The sequence below is a fragment of the Mycteria americana genome, chromosome 15 (genome assembly GCF_035582795.1).
Source record: "Mycteria americana isolate JAX WOST 10 ecotype Jacksonville Zoo and Gardens chromosome 15, USCA_MyAme_1.0, whole genome shotgun sequence".
Classification (NCBI taxonomy): domain Eukaryota; kingdom Metazoa; phylum Chordata; class Aves; order Ciconiiformes; family Ciconiidae; genus Mycteria; species Mycteria americana.
The window spans coordinates 1,359,447-1,386,912 of NC_134379.1; the positions used below are offsets into that span (position 1 = coordinate 1,359,447).

General features: G+C 41.1%; 2 protein-coding genes across 7 annotated transcripts in view; one reads left to right on the top strand and one right to left on the bottom strand.

Annotated features, from left to right (window-relative positions):
• NLK (nemo like kinase) overlaps positions 1–26,602 on the bottom strand; it is a 65,557-nt gene extending 38,955 nt beyond the window's left edge. Inside the window, exon 1 of one of the 2 annotated variants that reach the window (XM_075518186.1) lies at positions 25,068–26,602. In XM_075518186.1, the coding sequence (XP_075374301.1) occupies positions 25,068–25,525 (458 nt within the window). In that variant the 5' untranslated portion in view covers positions 25,526–26,602. The remainder of the gene's footprint in view (positions 1–25,067) is intronic. The other variant, XM_075518185.1, reaches the window with a different exon arrangement.
• A 518-nt stretch (positions 26,603–27,120) lies between these two features.
• LYRM9 (LYR motif containing 9) overlaps positions 27,121–27,466 on the top strand; it is a 60,652-nt gene continuing 60,306 nt past the window's right edge. Inside the window, exon 1 of one of the 5 annotated variants that reach the window (XM_075518206.1) lies at positions 27,121–27,287. The gene's annotated coding sequence lies outside the window, so the exon portion shown is untranslated. The other 4 variants (XM_075518201.1, XM_075518202.1, XM_075518207.1 and 1 more) reach the window with 4 other exon arrangements.

Consider the following 27,466-nt stretch of genomic DNA (forward strand, 5'->3'; position numbering starts at 1 on the left):
GTTGTAGCTCTATCACCTACTGGTACAGGTAACACCAAGACTACTATAGCCAAAATATTACAGAAGGTTATTTCTCTATTCTTGATTTCTTAATGTATTCGATAACGTGCTGTTAGTTTGAACAATTTGTTTCCTCTGTAACTTCAGTTTGGTCAGTTCTCCCTTTTTATAAACATGACGAAAGTGATCCTTCTAGTCAAAAAGAGGGGAAAAAAATACAGACGTGAAAGTAAAGAAATTGAGATACGGGTAAAGATGACAATTTGTCTTATTTGAGACTTTGGCTCTTGTAAAAAAAATCAAATACACATATATTTGAATGCTTAACGTGAGACTGAAATGTTCCTCTTGAAATATTGCCCATTTTCTTTGGACACCAACATTTTACAAAATCCTTCATCAAATCCGCAATTAAGTTGAAAGCTAAACTTTCTATACTTTCTAAACTTTCTAATGTATTATATGTGTTCGGGCCTAAAGGCTGCAAGGCGCTTACAGTCCATCCTGTTTAATTCTTCCCTATCTAGTTCTGTATTCACCAATACATCCAAACCTGCCTACATACGTACAGCAAGAACAAGTATATTCTTTGGTTTGTTCTTTAAAAGATAGTCAAATCTACCAGAACATTTATACCTTTCTCTAGAGCAGTAATTCAGTACTGTGTCACTACGGACCAAGCTGACTTTGCAGGTAACGTTGTTCACCAGAGCAACCAGTACTCTTGTTTCACCAGAGCAACCCCGCGTGAAGAAGCAGACCAGCTTTCAGGCACACGAGCCCTTGCCCTGCCTGCGTCTCCAAACCACCGCAGATACAACAGCACCATCCCAAGTAAAAGATTTTTATCCTTTCAACAGGCAAGTTAGGTAAGGACATACTGGTCCAAGTGATTTACTGACGGTGTGGTTTCACGCTACGCTATCTTGTATAACTGCAAGCTGCCGCAGGAAGAGGGGGTCCTGCTCCCACCCGTTGCTGGTGCTTGCCCTCCTGCCGGCACTGGAGAGGGGCTGCCCGCACGGTGAGGCAGGGCAGCACAGCAGTCCTGTGCGGGCAGATCCGGCATTAAACATGCCACAAGCGGGATGAAGTCATCCCAAAGCCACACGATCCCTAGATGTGACAGAGGGGAAGCTGTGCGAGCACATGGCCGGCGCAAAGTGCAAGACGGTGCGATTTTTTGGTAGCAGTTTGCAATTACACCAGATTAGGTACAGCAGGAAACCGGGCCCTGGGTCACGCCGAGAGCTTACGGACAGAGCCAGAAATAGGGACTGCGTCTCCTGAACTGCAGGCAGTGCCCTACGCAGAAGGGCCATTCCTCTATCCATCAGAAAACTTCTTTTTTTTTGCTGATTATACACACTATAAATATATATGCCTTATTACATTTAAGAACTACACAAAAAGTTTAAAAAAAAGAGTCTGACATAAAATGTACCAAGAAAAAAAGATACTTTACAAAAACCGTAGCCTCTATTTACACTGCAGGCTAATCACTCCACAAATAATAAAATTTTAAAGAGTAATAGAACTACAGAAAGGATTAATGATACAATCCAGACCTCTAGTTAAAATGTTTTCAAAGACAATTCTTATCTCAAAGAATCCTTGCAGGCATTTAGCCTTTTCAATTACGCATTATAAGTCTGTAGCAACCTCTGCCATGTTGATGGCAAATTTTCAAGGTGGAGACTATGCCAACAGTAACTTTTTCCCTCTCTGAATCCAGGTCAATGCATACACATTGTTCTATAGTTTCAACTGGTAGAAAAACAAGTTTGTGACTACTCCATGGCAATTATTACACAGAAACAAGATAATGAAAGAATGTTCTCAGGGGCGGTGTGGGAAAATGCTGATGGAGATTGTTCTAAGAGGGAAGTGAACCTTCCCTTATGTTTATAGAGAATACCTATAAATTTACATCAGGACTTATCAGAAGGGGGGGACTTAAAAGGATTACTTTCCAAGTTTTTCTTATTAGTCAGTGAACTTTTTTCGTCAGATGCTTGACTCTTAATCCTGCAGACTTTTTCCAGAAAGCCTTACTCTAAGATACATAACAAACCTGGTCCCACAAGCATTTCAGCTGCTCACCCAAGCATATTTGATATACCACGTTTAAGCAAATAACGCAGCTCATATTCAAGGGCAGGTGATACCCAATATACCCCTTTTTCAGTACATGGTATTGCAATCAATCACATCTTGGCATATCTCAAAATATATTTGAGCACGGGATGAAATAAAAAATCCTTTAGAAAAGTTCACAAAACCAAAAGATTCCCAAGACTGATGTGAAAGGGCAGGGAGAGGGTGTGCAGTTATCAAATCACTTATCTGGGACATGTTTGATTGGGTACATAAAGTTTACACCCAGGACTAGGCCATCAGATCCAGTATACCTGCTCTCCGTTACAATTATTGACAGGCAATGAGCCCTACCAAAACATGACAAAAACTGATCAACAACATTTAATGGACTATTAGGTAGCAGAGGGCAGAGGTGAGGAAAGCATGCACGTGTGTGAAATCATTAAGAAAATAAAACGATATACCTATGCACATTTAACAATAGATTTCTTATTGAAGAATAAAAAGGAAATTCACACACATGTAGTGAGTTTTTAAGCAAAGTAAAGTAGCTGCTTTAACAATTCTACTATAATAAACACTCAAATACAAGTGAGACAGGACACAGGGAATGTTCTAGATTCTCCAGTGACCTTCCCTAAGCAACAGAAGTATTTTCTCCCATCACAGACTACAGAGTTCGCCTTCCAAAATGGCTCCTGACCGCCAGCGGGGTGTTCACCAATGCATATAACAGACATTTTAAAGCTTTGTGACAACTCTTAATGGAAGCTAAATTATTCAAATGCTAAATCATTTTGCCTAACTTTAGTAGCCTAAAAGTCAATTTTCCAGTCTAAGGCTCTAAGCGTGGCATGCTTAACCTGGTGAGTGGCTGCTGCTGGGCTCCCGGACCTGGCTCCCGGTGTGGCCATGCAAACAGCTGTGCTGGCACGATGAAGCAGAAAGCAGGAAAATAAGTAGCTGAGACAAAGGGGAAGACAGACAGACTGCTTTTTCAGTAACAATGACAGCTTAAGCATATGTCAAATATGATCTAAGTCAGTCACACTGGCTCTGTCTAGTCAATAAGGAGAGGGATAGGTGGGATTAATCTCTTTTAGGGCTCTCAGATAACACATGAATTGCTTCTCTTAGAAATGCCTCACCCTAGCAGTTAACTGCAGAGAACCAGCTTAAAACGAAGCCTCGCTTGTAGGTAACCAAAGCTTGCTGATTTGAGGACCCTAATTCTTTAATTTTCCATGAGCCTTCTCTCCCCGCCTGCCAAGTCTGAAGGAGAGTCAGTGCCACATGTTACAAACCACGTTAAATGCTGTCCTATTAGTGGAGTGACTTGGGCCTCACAAACAGGCGAGAAACAGGCGAGGTGGCTAATTGAGCAGCATCATTAGAAGGGAGTTAGGTTTTGTTTTTGTTGGATTTTTCGCAAGAGAATTTTAGCATACACACTCACGCAATTAGCGTGGTATTATAATGCGTTTTACCCTCTGGCTGTACACGCATTGTCTAAGAGATGCAAAAGCTGATACGATCTCATTTAAAGGAGATATTCATAATCATTTTAGCTATATTTTTTAAAGGGAAAGCCACACACAGATAAGTTACAAGGAGGAGGAAAATATTACAGCAGTGCAGTGTCCAGTCTCCTTCACTTCACTGCAACGACCAGAGCTCTCTGGAAGGCTGTTTTAAACTTACAGCACGAGGCCTGTCAGCGCTAAGGAAGAACCAAATGGAAATCAACAGATCAGACAGTCAAAGCATCATCAATGCTGAAGAAGGAGCAGAAGTTAGAGAAGTACACCGAATCTGAGGACGCCTACGCACCGGAGTGAGGAAGGGCACTGACAAAAGGTGGATCCTGTCCTCATGCAGTGGCCAGAGACACAAGTCCCGGGATAAATTACATAATTTCTTATTATCCTACCTGCAAGCTATTTTAAATATCTGCTTACCCTAAGTAGCTAATCAGGGCCCACAAGACAGACACATGTAACACAAACACTGACACTTATGAAGCGCGACCGCGGATTTTCACCAGCAGTTCATGGACTTAAAAAGTTTCCACAAAATCTGTTTACGATCCTGCTGCAAATCATTGCCTACAAAGAGCCCCCAGTAGCTGCAGCACAGAAGATTAACCCGTTTCTAACAGAGTTTGAAAGAATACACTGAGTAAAAGTTGGTACTGATAGCAGAATTTTTAGCACACAAGCATGGAAAAATAAGAAAAAGGTTTCATTGTTAAAAGATATTATCAAAAAGAACGGCTGCTATTTTTTACGATATTTAAGAAACTGGACGAGCTGTTAATGATTTTCAGGTCACTGTGGCTCTGCAGCAGTCTCCAGCTGGCAATACTTCAAAGATGCTAAAATGAAATATTAGCAGTGGGTAAAAAAAATTCTTTATTTTGAGAGAAATATTTGCTTTATTATGAAAGCAAACTGAAAAAGATAGCTGAGGAGATACTACTGAGCAAAACGGTGATTTCACTGAGATTTAACTTTGAGACACAGACATCCAAGACCAGTCAGCGTACAAGCAATAAGGAACTATGCAGACAGTGCGGTGACGGTCAGAGGCAAGAGCTCAACAGATCTCTTGGAGGATGTGACAGCATCGCCACCACTGGAAGACACAACCCCCCCTGCCCTCTCTCGGATGTATATTTTACTCTTACAAAATAACTTTCGCAACACAAGAAAGCAGCTTGCTTCATTGTCCTTTGGTGATGGCATACTCTGCCCCTACAACTAAGTAAAAGGGATTTAAACAGTTAACTGTGTGATACAACCCCCTTTTTTCTCAAAAGCACGGATGTTGTGAAGTGGCATATCCAACAGCCACCTCTTCGGGGGTTTTTTGGTTTTGTTTGTTTGTTTGCTTTTTTGTTGGGTTTTTTTCCCCCCTCTGATCTTAAGCGGTGCTGTAAAGACCCACTCAAAATTGAGCCCAGACTGTGCTGCACAGTTAGAAATAAAATAAGTAACAGTATATATCTTGAAGGGACTGGTCTAATTTAAAATAAGTCAGGGTAAAAAGCGAGGAAGAAGCAAAAGGATATGTTTACTCTATAGAGAGGTATTTACTATTAGTTATTCATTTACAGGTCAATCTTCACTGTATTAATTAAAATTTGAGAGTATGTCTGGCTAGTTATACCATTTTTAAGTAGTACAATATGTTACTGGAGGTGTTGAGAATGTCTCAAAGTTAACTTTCAGCTAGCAAAATGAAGATATTAGAAGTTTAAAGAAGCAAAAGGCAAGATGTCCAGCAGTCTTCACAGGTAAACATTAAAAAAAAGTACAGGAAAGAGAAAAAATATTTTGGAAGCTGTTATTTACTCAAGCTACTCAAGCAAAACAAAACATGTTGCGATTGATTTATGAATGGTGATAGCAAACACTTTTCCAAAATCTATTTCCAATTCCCTTTTTGAGTAAATCAGAGAGTCCTGACTTTTAATAAATGTCAGTATTCCTCCTCTTCCTCAGCTCACCTCTTACCCATTCCCTACCTACAGCTAAGCCTGGCCCATGCTTGGGGAAAATATCTCATTTAAAACTGAAGTGACACATTCTAACTAACATAGGAAGCACGAGCTGTGCCTCGGTACGCATCAAGTAAAACAAAAGCTAGCCAAGGCCCCAGAAAAAGTAAAATCTCACTGAGAACAACCCCAGACTTAAAGCCTCTCACTGTGGACACAATCTAGTAAGGTCCGCATACCGTGGAAATGCTTGGTTTCCCTCCTGAAACCACTGCAAGTGGCAACCGAAGGCGAGATGCTCCAGTTCAAACGCAGACCGCTCTCTAGGAGCAAGCAGTATGACACTGGCTGTTCAGTATTTGCGATTCTACTAGTTTTTGTTAAGCAGTCCTCACTAACAGTTAGCATTTGCTGAGTTTTATATAAACGGTAGAGGGATAAAAGAGGTCGTTTATCTGGTTTGGGGGTATTTTTGGCCACATTACAAGGTAATACAGGTCTGCGTGCTAGATCTGTAGGGCTGGCTGGGAACTCCTGTAACCCTTCCAGCACCACTGGGGATGGAAGGGGAGGTATTGAAATTTTTCCATCCAGACGTCCACTTTGTTTCAAGTTTTGTCGCCCACCTAAAGTGCAAAGCGTCCCATCAGCTTGCATTAGGACTAAAGAGTAGTACTCCACCCAGAAGGGACAGTTCATTGACAAACAGTTCTCCCCTGGTTTACCCGTCTTTGGAGGTCAGCTCCAGGAGTCCTGCACCAGTTTCAGCGCTCTTTCCCACAACAGATCACTTCATATTAAATAGACAAGAAGAAGAAGTCATTTGCAGACTGATACAGATTGATAAAACTTGGGTGAAGGTGTTCACAGACAAAAGTAAAAATTTCTTACACTTTTAGACACCTGGAACCTACAAAAATATATTCCACCAGCTAAATGTTCTCCTAAAATTTAGGCAATTAAAGTAGGTTTTACATCCAGGAATTTGCATTTGAACAATGGTTTGTGCGTGTTTTAAAGACACTGAACAGAAACTAAGTTCCTTAAGAAGATTATCAAAAAAGGTAATTTAATTAACTTACGACCGATGTGCATTCTCAGCATTTCATTGTTTTCTCAACATACTCCACAGAATACTGTAAGGTAATCACAAAATACTCAAAGGCACTCCAAAGAACCCGTACTGTAAGTTACTCCAAATAGCCAAGTCTTTCTAATACATATTCTTGACAGGTGGTCTTTTGAGAGGTACAGGATTCATTCAGGGAAAGAAAAGACTGAATACAAGCTAACGGATTTAATGTGTAACTTCCAGATGAGCCTGAAGAAAACACCTAGATGTAACTTTCACTAAAAGGTATTTTATGTGAAAGGGTTAAGCGACTCGTTCTTCATACCACACTTCAAAGGTATGCTTTATTCCCGTCTTGCTCAGCTGCCAAATGCAGACCTCTCCAGAGCTCCTTTTTCAACCATAGATGTCCTAAAAAGCCTTTTAATGTTGCCTTCTAATCACACCCTCAAGCATGTGCGCCATTATCACTTATTCTTTAAAAATCAGAGCTAAAAGCAAAACTGATTACTGCAAGAAATCTGTCTCCTTGAACAAAAATTGATTCAGAGTATCTTACTTAAAAGAAAGGATAGAAAATTAAAGGGATACTGTTATGGTTAATATCTTTAAAAATGTTTAATTTGTCTTCCTTCTTGGAAGCTTAAAATTGAAACTGCTTTCCAAATCAAATGTATTTCCCCATTTACACAAATTTTTCTGGCTACGCTTGAGACCTTTTTGTTTACTTCTCAACTGCCTACATGAACCACAGCTAGAATAAGTTATTACACTATACAGGACATTTATTCATATATAGTTTTTAATTCCATAAAAGCAATTCTTTTTTTTTTTTTTTTCAGTCAATGGCATAGCTCTGTAAGGTCTATGATGTTCATAAATAAATAACATGCCCAATAAACATATAAATCTCCATGTATTCTTGTACTTCTTTCTTCTTTATTTTTAAAGCATATACCACAATTACATGAACGACTACATTCCTGGCCCAATTCACTGACCTCTATTCCCATTCCCACCAGCCAACCAAGGAAAACCCAAATGAGAAACCTTCTTCTCCGTGTCCGACAAGCCTCCAGGCTTTGGCACAGTTCCTAGAATATTTTTGCACCTCCAGAGGAAAGTAGGTTAATAAAGTCTCTGGTCATACCCTCTAGATAGATACCTAGTTTCCCGCAATAATCATCCCCAGCATCTGAAGTGTCACTATCAGCTTTCCCTTGCAGCTCTCATCCTCCCCACCACCCTCTCCCCGGGCTGGGGGGACGGGGACAAAGCAAACCAACAAAAAATAATGATTAAACTCCTTTTTGCCTCATTACTCCAACAAAGCTACACAATAATTGCTGTGAACCAGCGCAGCACCTCATCTCATTTATTATCTCAAGACTTCGTCTTCCAGCTTACATCTCTCGTATTTCAGCCATTCCTTTTTTTTCACCACTGTCACGTTTGGCTGTTTGCCAGCATATGAAAAAATCAGAAGAGTATTCAAACCAAAGTCTGCAACAAATACTTGAAACACAGCACTTCATTTCAAAGTAATTACACTCCAGTGTTCCCCGCTACCACCAAGGGAAATAGTTGTATCTGTTGGTTAAGTATTAAGCCTCAGGACTTCGATACATTTGTCGTATGAGGCTCACAGTACCTTTTAATTTTATGAAATACTGCTATTTATATTCATCTCCCCAAATTCTGTAGTAATGATAAATCTACAAACATTCATCAAGGTTTTTACCTGGAAGAGGCAAATCTTACTTACTCACCTTTCAAGTTTCAACTTATATCCCACCCATTCCTTATTATAATACAAATATTTATTACAATAATACAGAATACAGTATTGTGACTCAGACTACTTCTTAGTTGCCACTCTCTCTTCCATTCCCTTTACCAGAAATTATGTTAGACAACAGTATTTTTATTTATCTATCTTGCACGGGAATGGATATTAGAATCACAGAACTTCAAAATATTACTTAAAATATACATTAAGCTTATAAGGTACTGTAATTCCCAACACCAACATTTAACAATGGCCACAGTAAACACTAACCAGAGACTCTCTATTCCTCCTTTACTGAATAAACCAAAACTATGACCTGAGAAACAAAACGAACAGCACATCTGACAAAAGTTCTTTTAGTGCTACCTCTTTCAGAGACAATACAGCTTTTTCTCGTAATGGCAACTGAAGATAATCCTTCACATATTTTGACAATAGTGGTAAAGAGCCCAACTACATTACGGCAGCTTCCTATACAAGGCAACCGGACGTCAGTTTTTCTGATGCCTCCTCTGTACATTTGACTCATGCAAATTATTGTAAACTGCTATTTTTTTTTCCTGTGTAAAGATTTCTATGTGATCAACACTGCACAGTCATTCCTTCTTTCAATTACCGTAGGAACAGAAGGGACATGTCAAAACACAAATGTGAAATAAACTCATAACCTGTACGATCCAGAAGTCTAGAAGATGCTTTAGGGTTATGGGATATTTTTGGAATGTGAAAGAAGTGCTTTTTATTTTAGGATATGTTAGTGAAGATTTAAGGAAGACCCACAGCCTTGCAAAGAAGAAAAAAAAAAAATCAGGCCTATATTTATTAACAGGGAGTTTAAAGAGAGATCAGTCTCCCATTACCATGGACCAGTGAAGTGAATGATCCTCTGTCACATACCATCAAGTCTCGTAGCACTGTAAAAATTCCACCTATTTCCTTGACAGTCTCAATTACACTGGAGCCATAACCACTCCTTTTCATTAGATTGAAAAGGCAATTTCAGAAATATTAAGATATTAGAGTGACAGACTAAAATAGACAGGTAAATAGTACCTTTGAATTAACAGCCTGCTAAGAGTGATACAAGACGTTTTAAAATTCTTTCATGTCTGCGACAGGCAGAATGTGTAACCAATGCCATTTCTCATTTGTTGATAATTCTGTAAGAGATCGTTCGGCTTACTACTCAAATGACTGAAATACTGTAAAATTTGCAAAATCTAAATTTTCAGGTCAAAGCAAGTCCTTGCCTAGAGTTTTTTTTTAAGTAACTGCTTGGTATTGAACATTTGGCAGTCAGCATTGTTCTTGTCAAAGTTCAAGTCCTTTAACCTTAACTGTCTACCTTTGTAACGCTTCCCAAGACTTACCGTGACCCCCTTTCCCATGTGATAAAGTATATGACCATCACTCAAACCAATAATTAGGGTTTTTTGCAAGACAGGACAGCATCACTATGCCAATGTTATAGCTAATGCTTACCTGAAGGAAATCATACCTTTTCAGATGACTTGTTAAAGCCAGTGAATAAACAGCCAGCTTCAGAACTGAGAAATTTTTCCATTGCAAGTCTACCTGAATGTTTAATAATCGCATAATAATACAGGAACAAAATAAATGATCAGTGTAAAAACTGATGACTGATTTTTGCTGGTCTCTATTGCTGACTTTATTTTTGTTTCCTTTTCCAGGGTAGTATTTTCAGACTGAAGTAGAATGGAGTAATAAATTCATTATAATGATCAATAACTGAAACATTAATCAGTGATATCATCAACCATACCAAACCCTCAGAGATTAAAATATAAATGTACTTCAGGTATAAAATGAAGGGTACATTACTGCAGCTCTGTTGCAGCTCTATTTTCTATCGCTAAACAGAACGTGTCACACATTTCTTTTACCGGCATTCACAAATAAAGGAGTGATCACTCAGAATGGTCCTGCTCCTTTAATCCCATCCTTCCATAATATTTATTACATTAGCTTTATGTCTTCATTTAACACATCTGATCAGGGCCTGAAGGTGTGACACGCTTACTGGCCAGCAATTAAAGTCACTGGCTTAAGTTACAAAAGGTGTCATAAGACAGAGTAGCAAAGTTCAAAGGTTTATCGAAAGGCCTTGTCCCCTGTTCCTCTCCAAGTGCTGATGCTGGCAGGACGGTACCCCTACACGCTGTTGAAAGGTTTTATTTTTTTATATCAGTAAATGTCTACAAGACTTGTCAGCAGAACATAAAAACCAACCAACCCTGTTAATCTCGGTGCCAGTGCCCAAGTAAACAGGCACGAGAAGCAGGCGCTGGAGGAGACCGCACGCTCACGAAGGCGGCACAGCTTCAGCGATACTTGGCCTTTTCTTCCCCCTTTAAAACTCACCCACAATATGTAGTCTTAGTTAACTATTTAAAATGTTACAGGATCTTCAAGGAAAGTGTGTTTCTTCCTTCCCTCCCCCCCAAAAAAAACAACCTGAATTGTTATAAACCAAACTAATCTACATCCTAAACAGCAGCTCCTTTGGTTTCACAACTTCATCCAAAGACACACCGAAGTCAGACCTACAGGGCCCTGGTCTAACCTGTTAGTTTCAAAGCTGTATTTAGTTCTAAATTATCTCCATGAACTGACCCAAAAATCCCAATACATGTTTCTCTATTCTGAGTCAGCCAAAAAACTTGTGATAACATAAATCACTACCGTGGGTGCAATTCCAGTCTTGGGACATTGTAAAGTAAAATACAGACTCTTGGAATAAAATGCAGAATTTCAAAGGGGAATGAAATTAATGGCTCTAAAACACTTTAAATCCAAAGTTTAAACAATAGTTCAGTATGAAATAAAAATGATTACAGAAGGATTCCCTTTACTGGGTCATATGATAAGTGACAAAATCTTCTTGGGAACAACTGTGGGAGTGATGATATATACATTTAATATTCAAATTACCAAACACCTGTCAGTTATTAATGTTTTAGAGGAGGCTTTAGATGTGTAAACAGTAGCATAAAAATGATAAGGCGACATCCCCAAGACAGAGATCAGAGAAAAAGCCACAAGTAGGTCAACGCTGGTCCCGATTCTGTCAACATTCACCTACTTTTCTTCAACTGCTTCAGAAAACAATAAACAATCCAAACCTAAAGAACACAAATGCTTTTCTCCTTCAGCAGGGGCAAAAGGAAAGCTGCAATTCAGGTTATGGGCTTGGGTAAGTATGTCAATGCCCTGCTGTCAAAAGCACAGCAGAAGACATTAATCCCGACTTTTCAAATACAACCAATGAGCAAATATGCTCAGAAAAGCACTTTGATACCTTGAGCTATCTATAATAACTTCAAAAACAAATAAAAGGTACTTTCCACTTCATAATTAAAAACTGCTTTTAGTTAAGCTGTTAGGTCGAACTACTATTCACTTGAATTAAATCAGGTGACCTATGGTAAAATAGATTTTAAAAATACATATATTTTTGCCTGTCAGTATTGCTTTACGACATTCTCTGTTGGAATACTTATGCATAAAGACTGACAGCATGCAGGATCTGTGCTAGTTCTTCATTAGCCACCGACACAGAAGTATTCCACAGAACACGGACCGAGACTCTCCCTCTCAAGAAGCAGTCTGCATCTATATGGAGAGGATAAACGTCCTGCTCTGCCAGATCATAAGCGGCAACTTTTAATGGCTTTAAGATTTAAACCTGAAAAGAATTCTAGCAGGTCTTAATTTCATGTTCTTTTGTTCCAGTTCATGATCTGAACATTCACTTGTGAAGCAGCACTCAACAGCAGACTGACACTTCGGGACACTGTCACATGAATGCTAGTTCAGGCGCAGTGGATGGGCTGCCACGAGCATGGCTGTGAAACTGCACCCTTAACCAAACGCAGCTCCTAAATTAGAACTGAGCCTTTCAAATCAGGTATTTACTATAATTGTCAGCAAGGATAAGGTATATAAAAAAATCTGAAAATGACATGGCCAGTAACAGTGAATTCATTTGGTCAATTCAAAAGAGTGAAAGGAATAAAGGGATGAGGAAAAGCAGAGTTTTCCCTATTTAAATTAACAGCAATTATTATGCGGGAGCTTCTCTCCCCAACAATTTGAATTTAGACATAAAAATAAGGTAGATGCTAGTTATTACTAATTCTGTTTATTTCACTTTAAGAGCTGGGTATTTTTCTTGATACAACCCTCGGTTGTTTTCGTGTTTGGGGTTTTTTTTTCATTTACATATGCTGAACTACAGGAAAACATAAACCATTAAACTCCATTGTCCTTTAATTGTACATCATGTTAACAAGATCAGTTTCCCGACCGGTGACTTAGAGGACATGTGCCCTTAACAAAACTATTGGCAGATCTTCATTTTCCAAGACGTCACTTTCAGCCTGTGTCTATTCTTGTTTGTTCTGGATCCGTCCTTGCAATTGAAATAGCAATCATGACTTGAAAAATGCTAATTGAATGGAAGACTCCTCACTTTTGTTAAAAAAGCAACAAACAGCATCTCAATTTTTCTTGTATTGTTTTGACTGTCTTTACTATTTTTTTAAATGTACATGAAGAGTTCAGAGCTAGTTTGCGGATGCACTTTTCTAACCTGTTAGCCACCGCTCAAGCCAGATGCAATGACTGTTGAAGTTGAGGCACGCTTGGGCAGTCAGTACTCTATACAATCTACGCTGTAACCTTGTGCAGTATTACATTATGCATATTAATTTCATGAATACCGTGTCTTTCCGTGACCTATTTGATCCACATCCCTTCAGTCAGTCAGCACAATAACAAAAAGAATAATTTTGCTTCATCAACATACCCACAAGCTACAAATCAACATCAAGGAGGTCTGGTCTACAGGATTTCAAAAGCACTTGGCAAGAACACAGGAGAGTCAGAAAGCACTGAGAGATGCAGAAAATCTCTTCTTCATTTTACCTAAAAACACTAGCCTAGGAATTGATAAAATTAAGAAAGATGGATCACAAGCAGCCTGGGAATAACTGACATATTCTCTTCCTCCTTCCATAAAGCTTACCTGCAAGATATCCTCCTTCCAAATAAGAGATCTGAAGTAAATGAGCCAACAAGAATTTACAGAAACATCCAAAGAAAAGTTATATTGCTATATGAGAATGGCCTTTTTAACAATGCTTTTGTTCTGCTTACTATGCAATCTCTGGGGGGAAAAAAGCTCTTATTTAGGGCTTCCAAATAGTTTCATATCAGTTGTCAAGAGCCTTTAAAAACAAAGGCAGGAGGAAGCCAAAAAGGTACTCTTAACAGAGACAGACGTATGCTTCTATTCAGAAGTCAGCGCACTGCGAGCCCCCGCTCCAGACAGAAGTGCCATACGTAAATGAAAAGGGTTCAAAACGGACTGTGATATAACTTCTCCTGTATTTCCTGAAATAAACCTTAACCTATTAATTAGGAACCAAAACAGTTAAAAGAAAAATAAAGTGGTTTTCAGTGAAACAAAGTCCACTGACCCAGACCACATGCTACTCTCTCCTTCCTAATCTACAACTAGATTGGCTTTCACATCTCATTCGCAGAGCTCAACAAGTGCTAGCCCAGATCTTAGCGATTGCTTCACATGAAGAAGATCGCTCATTTCTGAAAATTGCTACTACCTTTACGGAAGACATTGTGCTATTCATAGACAAATACTCTTCAATAGTTACAAGAATTTATATTAAATAAAATAATAAAATGCATTATCTGAAATTAAAAACCCTATGCACACTTTCAAGAGAGAAGGGAAAGTCAGTAGCCTTTCAGAAAAAAAAACTAATAATGTAGCTCAAAGCCAAAATAACTACTTGACCACCAGTTCAATACCATCCTCAGCGTTATTGCTCCCATTAAGAAAAGGCTCTATTCGGACACTACATTTAGCTTACAAAATGAGGAAAACTGTAAGAGCAATGCCTGGTGGTACTAGAATAATGAAGAATAATATTGCCATGAAACCAGGAATAGATTTAGAATGAAAATTTGGAATAGCACCATTCCAAAATGACAAGTAAACTACAACACCAGTTTCTCTGGTGAGCAATTTTTTTGCACCTATTAAAATGTATTTGTATATGAAAGAGAATGGGGGAAAGAAAATCCTTCTCCAGAGTCTAAGGATTGCTATATTTCCCAGTATATTTTACTTTTCCACAAACTTACCTGCAAGTGTTCTTGAGCAGAAAGCTCTGAATTCATATTTTTCAAATTACACATAAATACCATCATACCATGTTCTAAGAAAATTAAAGAAATAACAGAATATAATTTATCAAAGTACATATTCTACAAAATTATTTTTCTATAACATTCTGATGTTATATCCCACATCATAAACAGCATAAAAATTCCACTCACACACATACGCTTCCAAGCCTTTATAGAAAAATACCACATCAGGAAATTAAAGAATGATACTACTAGGACACACTGATTCTGCTACAGCCCTCATGATTAAAGCTCAAATTCTTACTAAGCACTTTTAAACGCTGTACCTGGCCATGTTCCAAAGTCAGCCATAGCCACGGAAGTTATTTAATATGAAGGCTGATACAAGTCTACCTTCATTTAACCATCACTCTCACATACCAAAAGAAGATACAGCTTTAAGTATTAAAATGAAGTCCAGATTGTTCTGGTGTTTTGGCATGTCAAATAGCAGTGCGTTTTGGTGAAAGGCTGTATTCACCTGACGCAGCCTGTCTAGTCGCCTGTTCCCTCTTCCGTGAAGCTGTATGCGCTCGCGTCCCCCCGCGCCGTACCGGTACCACGTTGTATGCGCTCACACAGCACACGCCTGAGATCAGCTGAACACAACTGTCAGTTTTTCCATGATTACCGAAACCCCAATAGGCAATTTGTAGCAAAATTACGGAACTCTGAAACCTAGAAAAATGTGTTGACAATTTCACTGATCAAGGCTCTCCGTGTACTCCACAATATATAATCAAATATTGAAAGTATCAGTACCTTAACAATTTTAATATATTACACTTTGGCCAAGTTAGAGCATTTCTGGCCATAGGCGAGTTGGGGATTTCCCTAAAAGATATTCGGTTCTGTGATCTGCGTGCTTGAATCACAAGTATTTGTGCACGTTTTACATCCGCAGGCCAGTCTGCAGCCCCTTCATACGGCATATAGGACATACTAAGGAATGCCAAACGTTTCCGTACAGCAGATGACTTCGCTCTTTTCCAGGTTACTCCTACAATGCACTATGGATGGAGCTCTAGTGATTTCCACAGAGAAGTAGTATTTATTTTCTGCAATTTAGCCCTTGTATCTAAACACTATTGTCTTCATTTAAACATGCTGTCGGTAAGCTGCACTTCATACAAAGTACCACAGACAATACTGGAAAATAAGAAAAAGGGGTGGAAGTGATGAAAAGGACAGTCAGAACACAGTGGAGGAAAAAAAAAAGTAAAGAAAATATGTTACCTATGTTATTGTTTTAAAAAGCGTGGCTTACTGCTACAACAACATTAATTTTTATAACCATTCCGTATTTAGATAGCAGATAATTGCTATGGTTTGTACCACCTTTAGCTACCACCCCACTCACTACGCATCCCAGCCACTACCACTGCATTCACTTTTTCCTTGTTACTCCTTATTACGGTCAAACACTATTATCAATAAATAAATGCATTAACCACATAAGCCTGTATCCTTTACATACATATTTGTACTGCCTGTCATAAACCACTTTCATTTAAGCATCTACTACCTCACTCAGGGGTCTACTTTTACAAAATTGTATGTAATAGTTTGACTCACAATAAAGCAAAACTTACGGCATCTACGTGATGTATTTTCAAATTATAACGCTGGGGCTTTGTCCATTCCAACCGCACTTAACTGTTTGTAGAACACACCCACATTAGACAACTTTGAGAGCTATAAAGCTTCTTCCTGTGTTTGAAAACCAATCTGCACTATTCCAGCCCAGACAAGATAACTGTCATCTTTGAGAAATGTCACCGGTGACAGATGCAAGCCACGGTCCCGGCCAATGGGTATCTCACATGCAGCAGGGATTCTCCGTCTCCTCCACCCTGCGCTGCCAGTTAACCCATCCTCATCCCAAGTCTCTCCTCCCAGAAGCTCCCACTCCTCAGCTCCACAGGCTTCTGCTCCCATCCATCTCCAGCGCACGCATCACCATACACCGCTGTTTCCATAACCGGTGACACGGGAGGAGATCTATACAACTCCAAACTCAACAGGTTACGCCAGCGCTGAAGGGTCTGGTTACTGGTGTAATCAACACTAAAGCTGCGCTACCTAAAAACATTACTTATTACTTTAAGACTCTTCCAACTTTACAGGTAATTTAGGACAGACTCAAACTGGCAGAAATCCAAGCTACAGCTTGGAAACTGAGACTATATTTTGTTTACAGAAAGTGATTATGTCACTGTAAATACCTGGTGCTAAGCAATAGAGAACGTAGTAGTCATTGATCACAGCCATTAAATAATCTATTACAGAAATTTAAAATGGACATCAGCTATTAAGTAAGTACCAGGCATAGTACACACTTGAATTTCAGAAACAAAATCCAAACATTTTCAGATAGATTACTCTCGTAATAATATTTAGAACTTAATCTTTAATCAAGTGCTTACTCTTAGATTCTAAAGGTTACAGAGGAAATTGCAGTAACTGAGCCAAGCTTCTTTTTATTGAATTCTTTTGACCAGAAATAAATGGGTTTTCAGTAAACCCTAGAAGCTGTTCTGAGTACAGATCCTACTTTTTACATTACTTCTCATATTCCAGAAGGATTTTAAAATCTCAATTGCCCCTGTATCATCTTATTCTCTGTTCCAAGGACTTTCATTTTTCAGCGAATTCAACAAAGTAGCCAGTTCTATTCTCAGGAAATCTCCAGAGTTAGGCAATAAGCACAAAAATCAGACTAACAGAAATCTAAACACAGCAAAGGTACAATCAACAAAGGTGGAAAAAATTAATTTATTCTCTGTCTCAGTTGAAATTCTATTTGGACCAGTTAGAACAGTCCCATCACATATTCTTGCTACTAGCAAGTAATTAGCGTTGCATCAGCACACCTTATACCCAGTGCTGTATGAGAATACCAGGGTTACCAAGCAATTGCGAACACCGGAATGGTTATAGGGGTGCCCACCGCATAGTCAGCGTGGAGAACCTTGTTAGACCACGCAGAATACAGATGTAAACCGATTAAATGTTGCATCCCAGCGGCACACTCCACCCAATGAAATTATCCCCAGCTCACGCAAGAAGATTGTAGCATTCCCTATGTGTCATTTCAATCTTTCAAAAATAGAGAGGGCAAAATTTTTCACATTCTGTGTAAAAAGAGGACTTGACTGCTCCACTGAAGGTTTTCTTATTAAGAAACCAAAGGCACGCTGTACTCAAGTAACCAAAACTTCCATATAAAAAAAACCCTGAGAGCTAGATCTCATTGGTACACAAAATCGAGCAGTAAAGCTACCGTTCAGTATTTGCTTACAAACAACTCAGACAAACAGGACTTCAAAAGCTAACCCTCAAATACAGAACAGATGGGTCTACTTACATACAGGAGCCTACAGAAACAGTTTAACCTAAAACACAGTATTATGCCCCCAAACGTCTCCCTCCATCATAAAACTCATTATGTATGCTCAGCTTTGCAGACTAAGCCAGCTTCTCGCTTAAATTACAGTTCTTTGTGGATTTTTTTTAATGTGCCATTTTGAAAAACATTACCAATTACATTAACAAATGATTGTTCATTTTAATGAACCCAAATTCAGTTTAGGTAAGCTCTATACAACTTTGAGCTAGCTTTTCTCACACGAAAAGCTGAATGTTATGTACCCTAGACTAGAAGGCAGAACCTTCCAGAGGATTAAAGATACATGAGACCCAGATACAACCATTACAAGTCACTTGAAACATATCCCAAAGGCTTCCTTCCACTGTACCTGCCCAAAGCTATTTTCACTCTCAGTCCCATCGTTCCCCCAAGAAATCAAGCAGCCTCGCGACATCAAGCAGCCTCATACAACACACACACTTGTTACTTGCCTTTCTTTACTGCTCTATTCGATCATATACAGTTGTAGGAATGCTTACACCTTCACCCACTGATAAACACTAAAGGCATTTGTGGTTTCGGATTAGTGAAATCGACAATTTAAATACTCTCTTTAAAAAAGGTGGAAGAGTATGGGGGGGGGAGGGGAAAAGAATATCTGAAATATGTCTTCTGAAAAATCAATATTACACTGTAGGTCCAGTCACAAGCTGTTCCGCTGTAACATCTGCAGAATTCAGAGGAAAGAGAAAATACTGAAAGCTACCATGCTCTAACGGTATTATCAGCATACAGTTGTATGTGGATACAAACAACATCAAGATTTGCAGGTGCTGCAAAACACCATGCATCTCAAGTGACCTGTGAAATGCTGACCTTGGCATAATTCACAGTGAACTAGTCTATCCAAAATGGTCCGCGCCCAACTTTGAGAAAAAAATGTTATCCACATTCCTTCCTTCTTGCATCATCTTACAAGACAATAATGAACCATCTAGTATATTACTTAGATAGAATTTCACCTAACTCCCAACGTCTAATTTAAATGCAAGGAGTTATTATATCCATTTCATTTAATTCAGCACATTTGGGGAATAGTCATTTAAACATTAACAGAATGTTTCTTTTCACGAAATTTGGGGGAAAAAAAAAAACCAAAAAAACCCCCACCCAACTGAAACATATAAGCTTTGCAAAATTTCCCATATAAAAAAAACCTGAATAAGGTCATTGTTCTACTATATTTCTTCACAAATAGAGTCAGAATCCAATTTAGATAAAGCAATCCTTTAAAAAATACTGACATAGCGATTAAAGATAATCACCTGCAGATCCTTAAATTGTGATGGTAAGTGTGAAACACAATACACACTCTGCTCCGTAATGTGCCCGTTGCCAGTATTGCCTCAGGCATCCTCATGGTTTCCTCCAAGAAGTAACTGGATAAAACCGACTGAGGCTCTTTCTTAGGAAATCACTGCCTGTCTGCATCAGACAACAGAAAAACTGCCCAAAGTACAACAGAGGAAGCGGAAAACCAAAGCAGCCAGCAGTCAAGGCAGCGCTCCTCCCTGGCACCTCCTGCCCGGTGCCCGCAGCCCGCAGGCTGCCAGTGGTGGAGAGCCTCTGCCCAGCTGAGCAACGAAAGGCGACATTACCCAAAAAGCGTCATCCACAAGAAGTCAGGCGATTGTAATGACATTTATATCACAGCTTCTGATGGAAAGTGTTTGCATACTGGAACTAGAAAGAACTGAACAGTGGTAATCTTTTCTAACTGGAAATTTCTGTTCACGTTTTTCTGTTACAGTCTATGTAGACAAAGCAGATGCATCATTGGAATGGAAAAGCTTCATATTTACCTAGATGAGAGAAGATCATCAGTAATGCTAAATACAACAGTCAACGCAGACAGCCAAGTCCTCCAAATAGCCTGGAAGGATTTTTTTTAAACTATTTCCGACCATTTTATTTATTAAACAGTTTTGTTGCCCATTACTAAAAGCAAATTTCCCTACACCAAAAATCAACATATCACACTGTAGATGTTTCCCACTCTGACGAAAAACCCCAAGTTATATTCTTGATTAGTACTGTTGTTGCATCTTAGCCAGCTGTAATATCAGTACTTTAAAAGGCTCTTTGGATTTGTCTTGGATTTGCTTAGTTTGAATGTTTTGTAGGGATCTTCTCTCCGGATAACATTATTGGTGTGGATTACCCCTTCCAGAGCCTCTTTATCCAATTCTGGTGGATATTCTGTTCCGTCTACCGGAGATATCACTTCCTGCTTACAGTTCTCCATTTGTGCTCCGTCTCATTCACAATGAGAGTGCCAGGATAAACTGTACAGTCCTTTTGTATTTTTTTGATCAATTACAAAAAAGTCATTTTAGACTAATACGAAATGTCAGATGAAACAGTTTAAAGCAAAGCAAACAACTGTCCATCTAAATACTAATTAACATGGGACATTTTCCTAATGTTCCAGTACTGTCTCCCACAAACAGGTGAGTTTTGAGGGACTGGAAAAAGATCATGATACAAACAAACAGCTCTAGCTCAGAAAAAGTCTCTCACACCAACTGTCTTAAAGGGTTTCATAAAACTGTCATAGTTCAGCTGTTTCTGAACTTTCCATGCTTACCAGACTGGACTTATGCATTATTATTTGCATTAACTATGCAAAACATCATCGTGGTTCGCAGCAATATCAGACATCAGAAGGGGAACTTATCCTGCCGTTATTCATACTTTGTTGAAGCTGTAACATCTTTTTTTTTTCCTAATATACATTCTAGCAATTCGTCCAAAACAAATTATCTATATTGCATACTTGCTCAGCATGACACGTTCCTTTAAAGTAACAGTGAGGAGATTATCGGTTTATCCTGGAAACGTCTTTCCTACTGCTGTGCTTAGTATCAGCATAGTGATAAAACCCTCTTAAAATAGTTCTAGGGTCCAGGCAACAATCAACTGTATGCAATATTCTTTCGATTTTTATTTAGCAATGACTTTAGTGATTTCAGGCCTTTGAAGGCCAGGAATGAATGGTAGATTTAGGTTAAATTATTTCTGCTTTTAAAAGTTATGGCAGCCTGCACATAATGTCCTATCTCAGCATCAACAGCCAAACTATTTGGAACGTTATACTGCCGTTTGACTTTCTGAACAAAAAGTATCAGAAGCAAATACATTAAAAACCACACTGCAATTTAAAATTGTGTCAATCAGGTCTTTAAAAAAAATTAATATACTTTTTTCTATTGTCATTTGTAACAGATTTCCCCCAGCGATACCTTTTAACACCGTTTCAATAATAATAAAACAGATTGCTTGATTTCACAATCTTTGATGAATGACAGTAACTTTTCAAAATTAGAGACACATACAAGACAAATACAATCCCCACACACCTTACAGAGTCATAGTTTCTTATCCCACAGGAGTGGATATATCCCAACCAACAAGACATTTTCATACATTTCAGCAGCAGTGTTAACAGCTTGAACCAGCACCAAAAGTAATTATTCCCTGCCTGCCTCCACAGGAGTTGCAGTTCCTCTTCGTTGGTCTAGGAATCCTGCATGAAAACAGCACGAGCGCCTCTTGCAGAGGTATTAAGGCTTTACCCCTCACTCCAAAACCTATGAGCCTTGGCAGGTTCAAGGGATACTTTTTATAATAATAATAATAATTATTATTATTAAGAATCCCACCAGATGGCAGTAGCATGTCTCCCCAGCAAAACAGGGAGCACTTCTGCAAAGGACAGCTCCTTATTCTTAGAATATACACAAGACTTCCAAAAATCAGATAGACAATTTGAAACATGAGGCACAAACTGAGTTCGTCACTGAAACTAAAACCCGGATTTTTTTTTTTTCAACGCTTTACAAACACGTTAACAGTGAATACTTAAAGAGCAAATTGCTCCGTTTTCAGCAAATTGGGTACGCAACTTGGTTTGTGGCAATGTGCCACAAACTAGAGCGCAGTTAAGCAAATCTGCAGAACCTGGGGAAGGTACCCACACACCTCTTCCTGCTTCAACAACTTCCCCCACCTTTTGTCACAGTTCAGAAACACCGAGCTTTGGTATCGCATTAATACCCACACCTTTACTCTACGTTAAAGCACAATGAAAACAGATAAATACAGCGATTTAATGCCGATCGTTCAAGAGAGTCTTTTCTACTTTGCCAGCTTGGGTTAAGTTCACTTTAAAATCTACACGTAGTCAAAGGAGATGACGTGCCAAGGATAGTTGATTTAAAACGTAACGGTGACTGGATGAGCAAGGATACAGTTTGTGTCTACAAATACTAGTGGCAGCAATACAAGCATGCATGAGTTAATAATGAAAATGCTGAAGCACGATGCTTTGGCTCTTCATGAGTGAAAAACTCCAGCAGCACATTAGCTACCCCAAAACATCATAAAGTACCAGACAAATGAACTAATGACAAATGCTAATTCAACTGCCAAGTCAAACTCTCTCTCAGTAAGCTAATGGGAAACTCAATACCACACACTACTGATCACTTATTTGACGAGCTAAACTTAACTGCAGGGTAAGTTGTATCTTTCTAGACAATGCAATGACACATCTGAGTAGCAGGATGAAAGACTATTTCTTCAAATACTCAAACTGTCTGTAGAATAACATCCATTTCCCTCACAAGTACAGATAGGAACTTTTCAGTTATCTGCTAGTGCCAATACATGCTCAGAAAGAGATACAGATAAGCAACAGAATCCTTATTCAAAATTAGCTTAGGCCTTATGTCACTGGAAATTCTGTGTTACACTTCTACCAAATTATACATTTTTCATGTCTAAGTCAACTTAAACTATAAATATTCAAATCAATGTTTATGTTCAGTTGCGTTATCTCACATGGCTAAAATTAAATTACACAGGCGTTCTTTCACATTTTGAATGAAATCTAAAATTCAGTTTAATTACTGCTTACAGACTGTTAAACTCAGCCTGCGTTCACTTGCAGAAGTTCATACGAAATGCCAAGAGCCTGACCACTGAGTTCAAGTGTATGTGAGCAAAGAGGAACTGCATTTCAGCCAATTACCTTCTCAGGCTGCGGAGCCTTACAGCTTTACCAAAGGAAATCTGACCTCCAAGCTTCTGCTTTTATTTTATTCAACCACCTCCCTCCTTTTTTTTTTTTTTTTTTTTTTTTAAAGCTGTTGTTATCTTGAAGTAAAAGCTGTAGTTACGACTTTGCAAGCATAGTCCCACTAGTGGCAATTCCTGCTTGTGTGGACGCAGTTGCACGGCCGGGGGTCTCGGGATGGGTGGACACTTCTGGCACTGCTCTACCTGCCGTCAGTCAGGAGCAGACCCTTCTTCTTTCTACACTTCTGTTTTTCCCTCAGCATTCTTCATGATGTTATATTTAAATATGCAAGCTTGACCTTTTATTCTAATGAATATTATGAAAGCAGATCTCTCTCTGCACTTTATTTTTTGGCAAATAAAACTGAGAAAATAAAGACCTAGGAAATATATACAGGTAAACAAAAACCTTGTAGAAACCGTAACAAGGTCTGATCTTGCATAACAATCTCAATTTAAGCAAGCCTGTAACAATTAAGTTAAAAAAACTCCACACTTTATCAAAAAATATACGAACAGATGGAAATAATCTTCAGATAATTTTTTACAGCAGATCTCTTGTCAGTTTTCATTCTTTGATATTGACTTTTTTATACTGTACCACTGCAAGACCACAGCAGTGCTAACTGTACAACAGCACCTCTCTGACTTGGAAAACTTAGCATTTAAATTACCTCCCTAGGCCTTCTGAATTAAGGGACACAAGATCAGCTGTAACATTAACCTAGGCCTAGTTCGTGCAGCTCGTTCAGCCTTCTTAGCAAACATGGTTCTACTACAAACAGCGGGCTGGTTATGAGCGACCAGCTTGAAGGGCTGGGACGAAGGCATAACGTGCCTTGCTCTTCTGAGGCCTGTCCTGCAAAGCACTTCGCCACCATATGCTGGTGCAGGCTGCAACCCCAGTCACGTAACACTTCTATCTCAGTAAAATTGAAGTACGGGCAGTACCTAAAGCAAAATTTCTTAAGCACCACAGAAAGCCTTGTCGACTGAATGCTGTGGAAGGTTCTGCAGGGACACGACACAGTCGCACGCCTCAAACTTTGTGTTTGTGATACAGGAAGAGTGCTGCAACACGCTTGCACTCAAAAACACTACCAAGGCATCTTTCATGTTTCTAATGAACGTTTCAGAGTATGGTAAACTGACAACCGTTTGTAAAAAAAAAAAAAAAATTATGCCAGCTTTGCTTCAGTGATCCTGAAGGGCAATAGTTACATACATTATATTAAGGTGGTCACAAAATATATCAGAAGAGATTACGCTCCACTGACAGAATCCTCTGAAATAGCAGCTGGGGGAATAAAAGGACTGTAGGCAGTACTACAGCAAGACGGAAAATCCCATTTACATTTATGAGAGGAGAGCAAAGTTCAGATATTCTGTTTCAGGTAGCATATAGCATACTACCGCAGGTCAAACAGTCTCCTAGACAAAGATCTTGACAGGTGACTGAAGAAGGAAGACATTTTCATACGCTTTTAATTTCTAACTCTTAAGTCAGGTCAAAACATATATTCTAATGTTCATTTGTTAACCTGAAACTTTAGGAAGCACAGCTTAGCTACACAACATACATATTCTAATAAAATGCGTGGAAGGTATACAAACATGTTGCATTTGTCTCAAAAGAGACTGACGGTGTGGCCTGTTAGCCAGAGGTTGCTCTTCACCACTCTAAACCTCGTTCTGCCAACAAAAACAAGTGAAGCCAACTTTCTAAGAACAGAGAAGAACCAGTAAAAAAATTTGTAGTAAGCAGCTTTCTTGTATTCTGACTCAAATGACAAAACCAAGAATGGATTATGATCTGGTAAAAAATGACAAGGAGAAAATCGGTTCAGTTTTTTTCTTTACTCACCAGACAACACCAAAGGCTCCATATCCAATAGGTCTGTCCGGCTCAATATCCAGTTGCTGTTGTGGATGTTGTGAGTGCTGATGATGGTGCGCTTTAACTGCAGCAGCTGCTGCAGCTTGTACCTGAGCTGGGGCTGCTGCAGCTGGTCCAGGGGCCTGACCCGGTGCCGGTGATGGGAAATATGGCTGCTGCTGCCCTGGGTTTAACATTGCCGCGGCCGCGGCCGCAGCTGCTGCGGCCGCAGCTGCCGAAGAGGCATGCTGCTGTACGGGATGTACCGCAGCTGCAGAGCCTGGATGCAAGTGATGCTGAGGGTGGTGGTGGTGATGGAGGTGAGGAGGAGGGAGGTGAGGAAGGTGGTGGTGATGGTGGTGGTGGTGACCTGCTGCTGCTGCAGACGTACCGCCATTGTAAGCCGCCATCATTTTTGCGTTGGCTGTTGTGCCACAAAGAGACATTCAAAAAAATGCCCTTTGATTGGATAACAACTGGGTCAAGCTGTCATTTGGCCATAAAAATGAAATCTGCTACACTTTAAAAGAAGTTGGGTTTCATCATACACGGCCCACCTTTAAAAACATTGAGCTCAACTGGCCTTATCTCTTCATGAAGCCAAACGATTTGGAGAATCTCTTCATGTGTGCGTGAGCCAGAGTGCACGAGCCCTCTTCCCCAGGAGTCCAGCTGTGGTTGGCTACTGAAACTCCATCCTTGGGCAACGGGGCTGGGTTTTGTTTGGTTTTTCCCTTCACTTTTTTTTTTTTTTTAAAGAAAAAGAAATAGAGCGATCAATCCCCCTTCCCTCCAGAAGGAGGATTTGGAGTCTCTGTCCTGGAACACCCTGCGAGGACTGACAAGTCTACCCCTTCCATTCCCACATCCTCTCCATCGGGCTCCTCCAAACCTCCCTGAGCGCCCAGGCACCTCCTACATAGCTCCCTCCTTCCAGACACCTGCTCCCTCAAATACAGCAAAAAAAACTTGGGAGTTTGCAACTTTTCCTCGAAGGCCTGAAACACACACAAGCACCCAGAAAAAGTGAAGAGGGACGGAAGGAGCGAGGAGAGGAGGGCGAGGATAAGGAGGGGGAGGGCAAGAGGGGCGGAAAAGAGGACAAAAATAGATGGAGGAAGAGAAAGGGACGGGGCAGGAAGGAAAGCACGGAGGGAGGAGAGGAGAAGGGGCGAGGAGGGAAGATGGGAGCGGGGAAAGTGACAAATGAATGACAGGGAAGAGCGCGGGGCCGGGGGATAAAGAGGGGCGAGGGTGGATGCGCCGGGGGCGGCGAGGGGCGGCGGCGGCGCCCTGACAGCCTGACCCGGCGCCGGCGGCGGGCAGCGCCTCTGCGGGGGGCGCCGGCGGCTGCAGCCCCCCCTCCGGCGGGGCGGGGAAGGACCGGGGCCGGGTGGGGGGAGGGGGTCTCCGCTGCGTGCGTGCGGCAGGCAGAGGTGGGGGGCGGCGGGCTCTCAGGCCCCCGCCGCGCAGCGCCGCTCCGCCCCCCGGCCGCCGCCGCCTCGGCCGCCCGACCCGCCGCCGCCGCCGCCGCCGCCACTCACCTCCTCACGGAGCCCCAGCGCGGAGCGCACAGCGGGCACGCGCACCCGGCCTGCCCTCCCCCCGCCGGCCCCCCCCGCCCCCATGCGGGGCGCGCGCCCGACACCCGCCCGCAGCCAATCGGACCCGGCCCACCAGGCTCCGCGAGAGCCGCCCCCACCCAATCACCGAGCGGGACCCAGCTCGGCCGGCCCATAGGACTCGGCCGCTGCAGAGACTCCCTGACTCAGTCCCGCCCCCTTGACCCCCGCCGCCCAATCACCGCGCGCCTCCGCGCCCAGAGCTAGCGAGACCCCGCGAGATTCCCTCACCTCACACAACCCTCACCTCGGATGGCCCCGCCTTCTTCACCTTTCCTGCCAATCACACGGTGCCGCTCCGGCCTACCGGCCAATTGACTCTCCCTCTGAGCCGAGTCCCGCCCCCAAGGCCTGCTTTTTGCCCAATCGCAGCCCTCTATCCCATCCAATTCGCTAGTGAGGAGAAACGAAAGCCCGAAAAGGGGTTACTGGGCCAATAGTACTCAGAGGCGAGGCGGCGGCCTGATTGACAGCTTTTCTCACGAGTGATTAGCGGCGATGGGCGTTAAAGGAGCCGTTGTTCGTCAAATCGCAGCGCGAGGCGCCGGGTGATGGACGAGGAAGTCGCTGGTGCGCCCGTCTGCAGGTGGGCAGCTGGCCAATGGGAGGTGGGGAGCCGGCTGATGAGCGGCGGGAGGGGCCAATAGCGCTCCCGGGGCGGGGTGAGATGAGGACGCGGCGGGGCGCGGAGGTCACTGTGGGCGCTGAGGGGTGGCGGCTGCGGCGGGAAGCGGAGCGGGAGCCGGGGTGAGGGCCGGGCTGGGG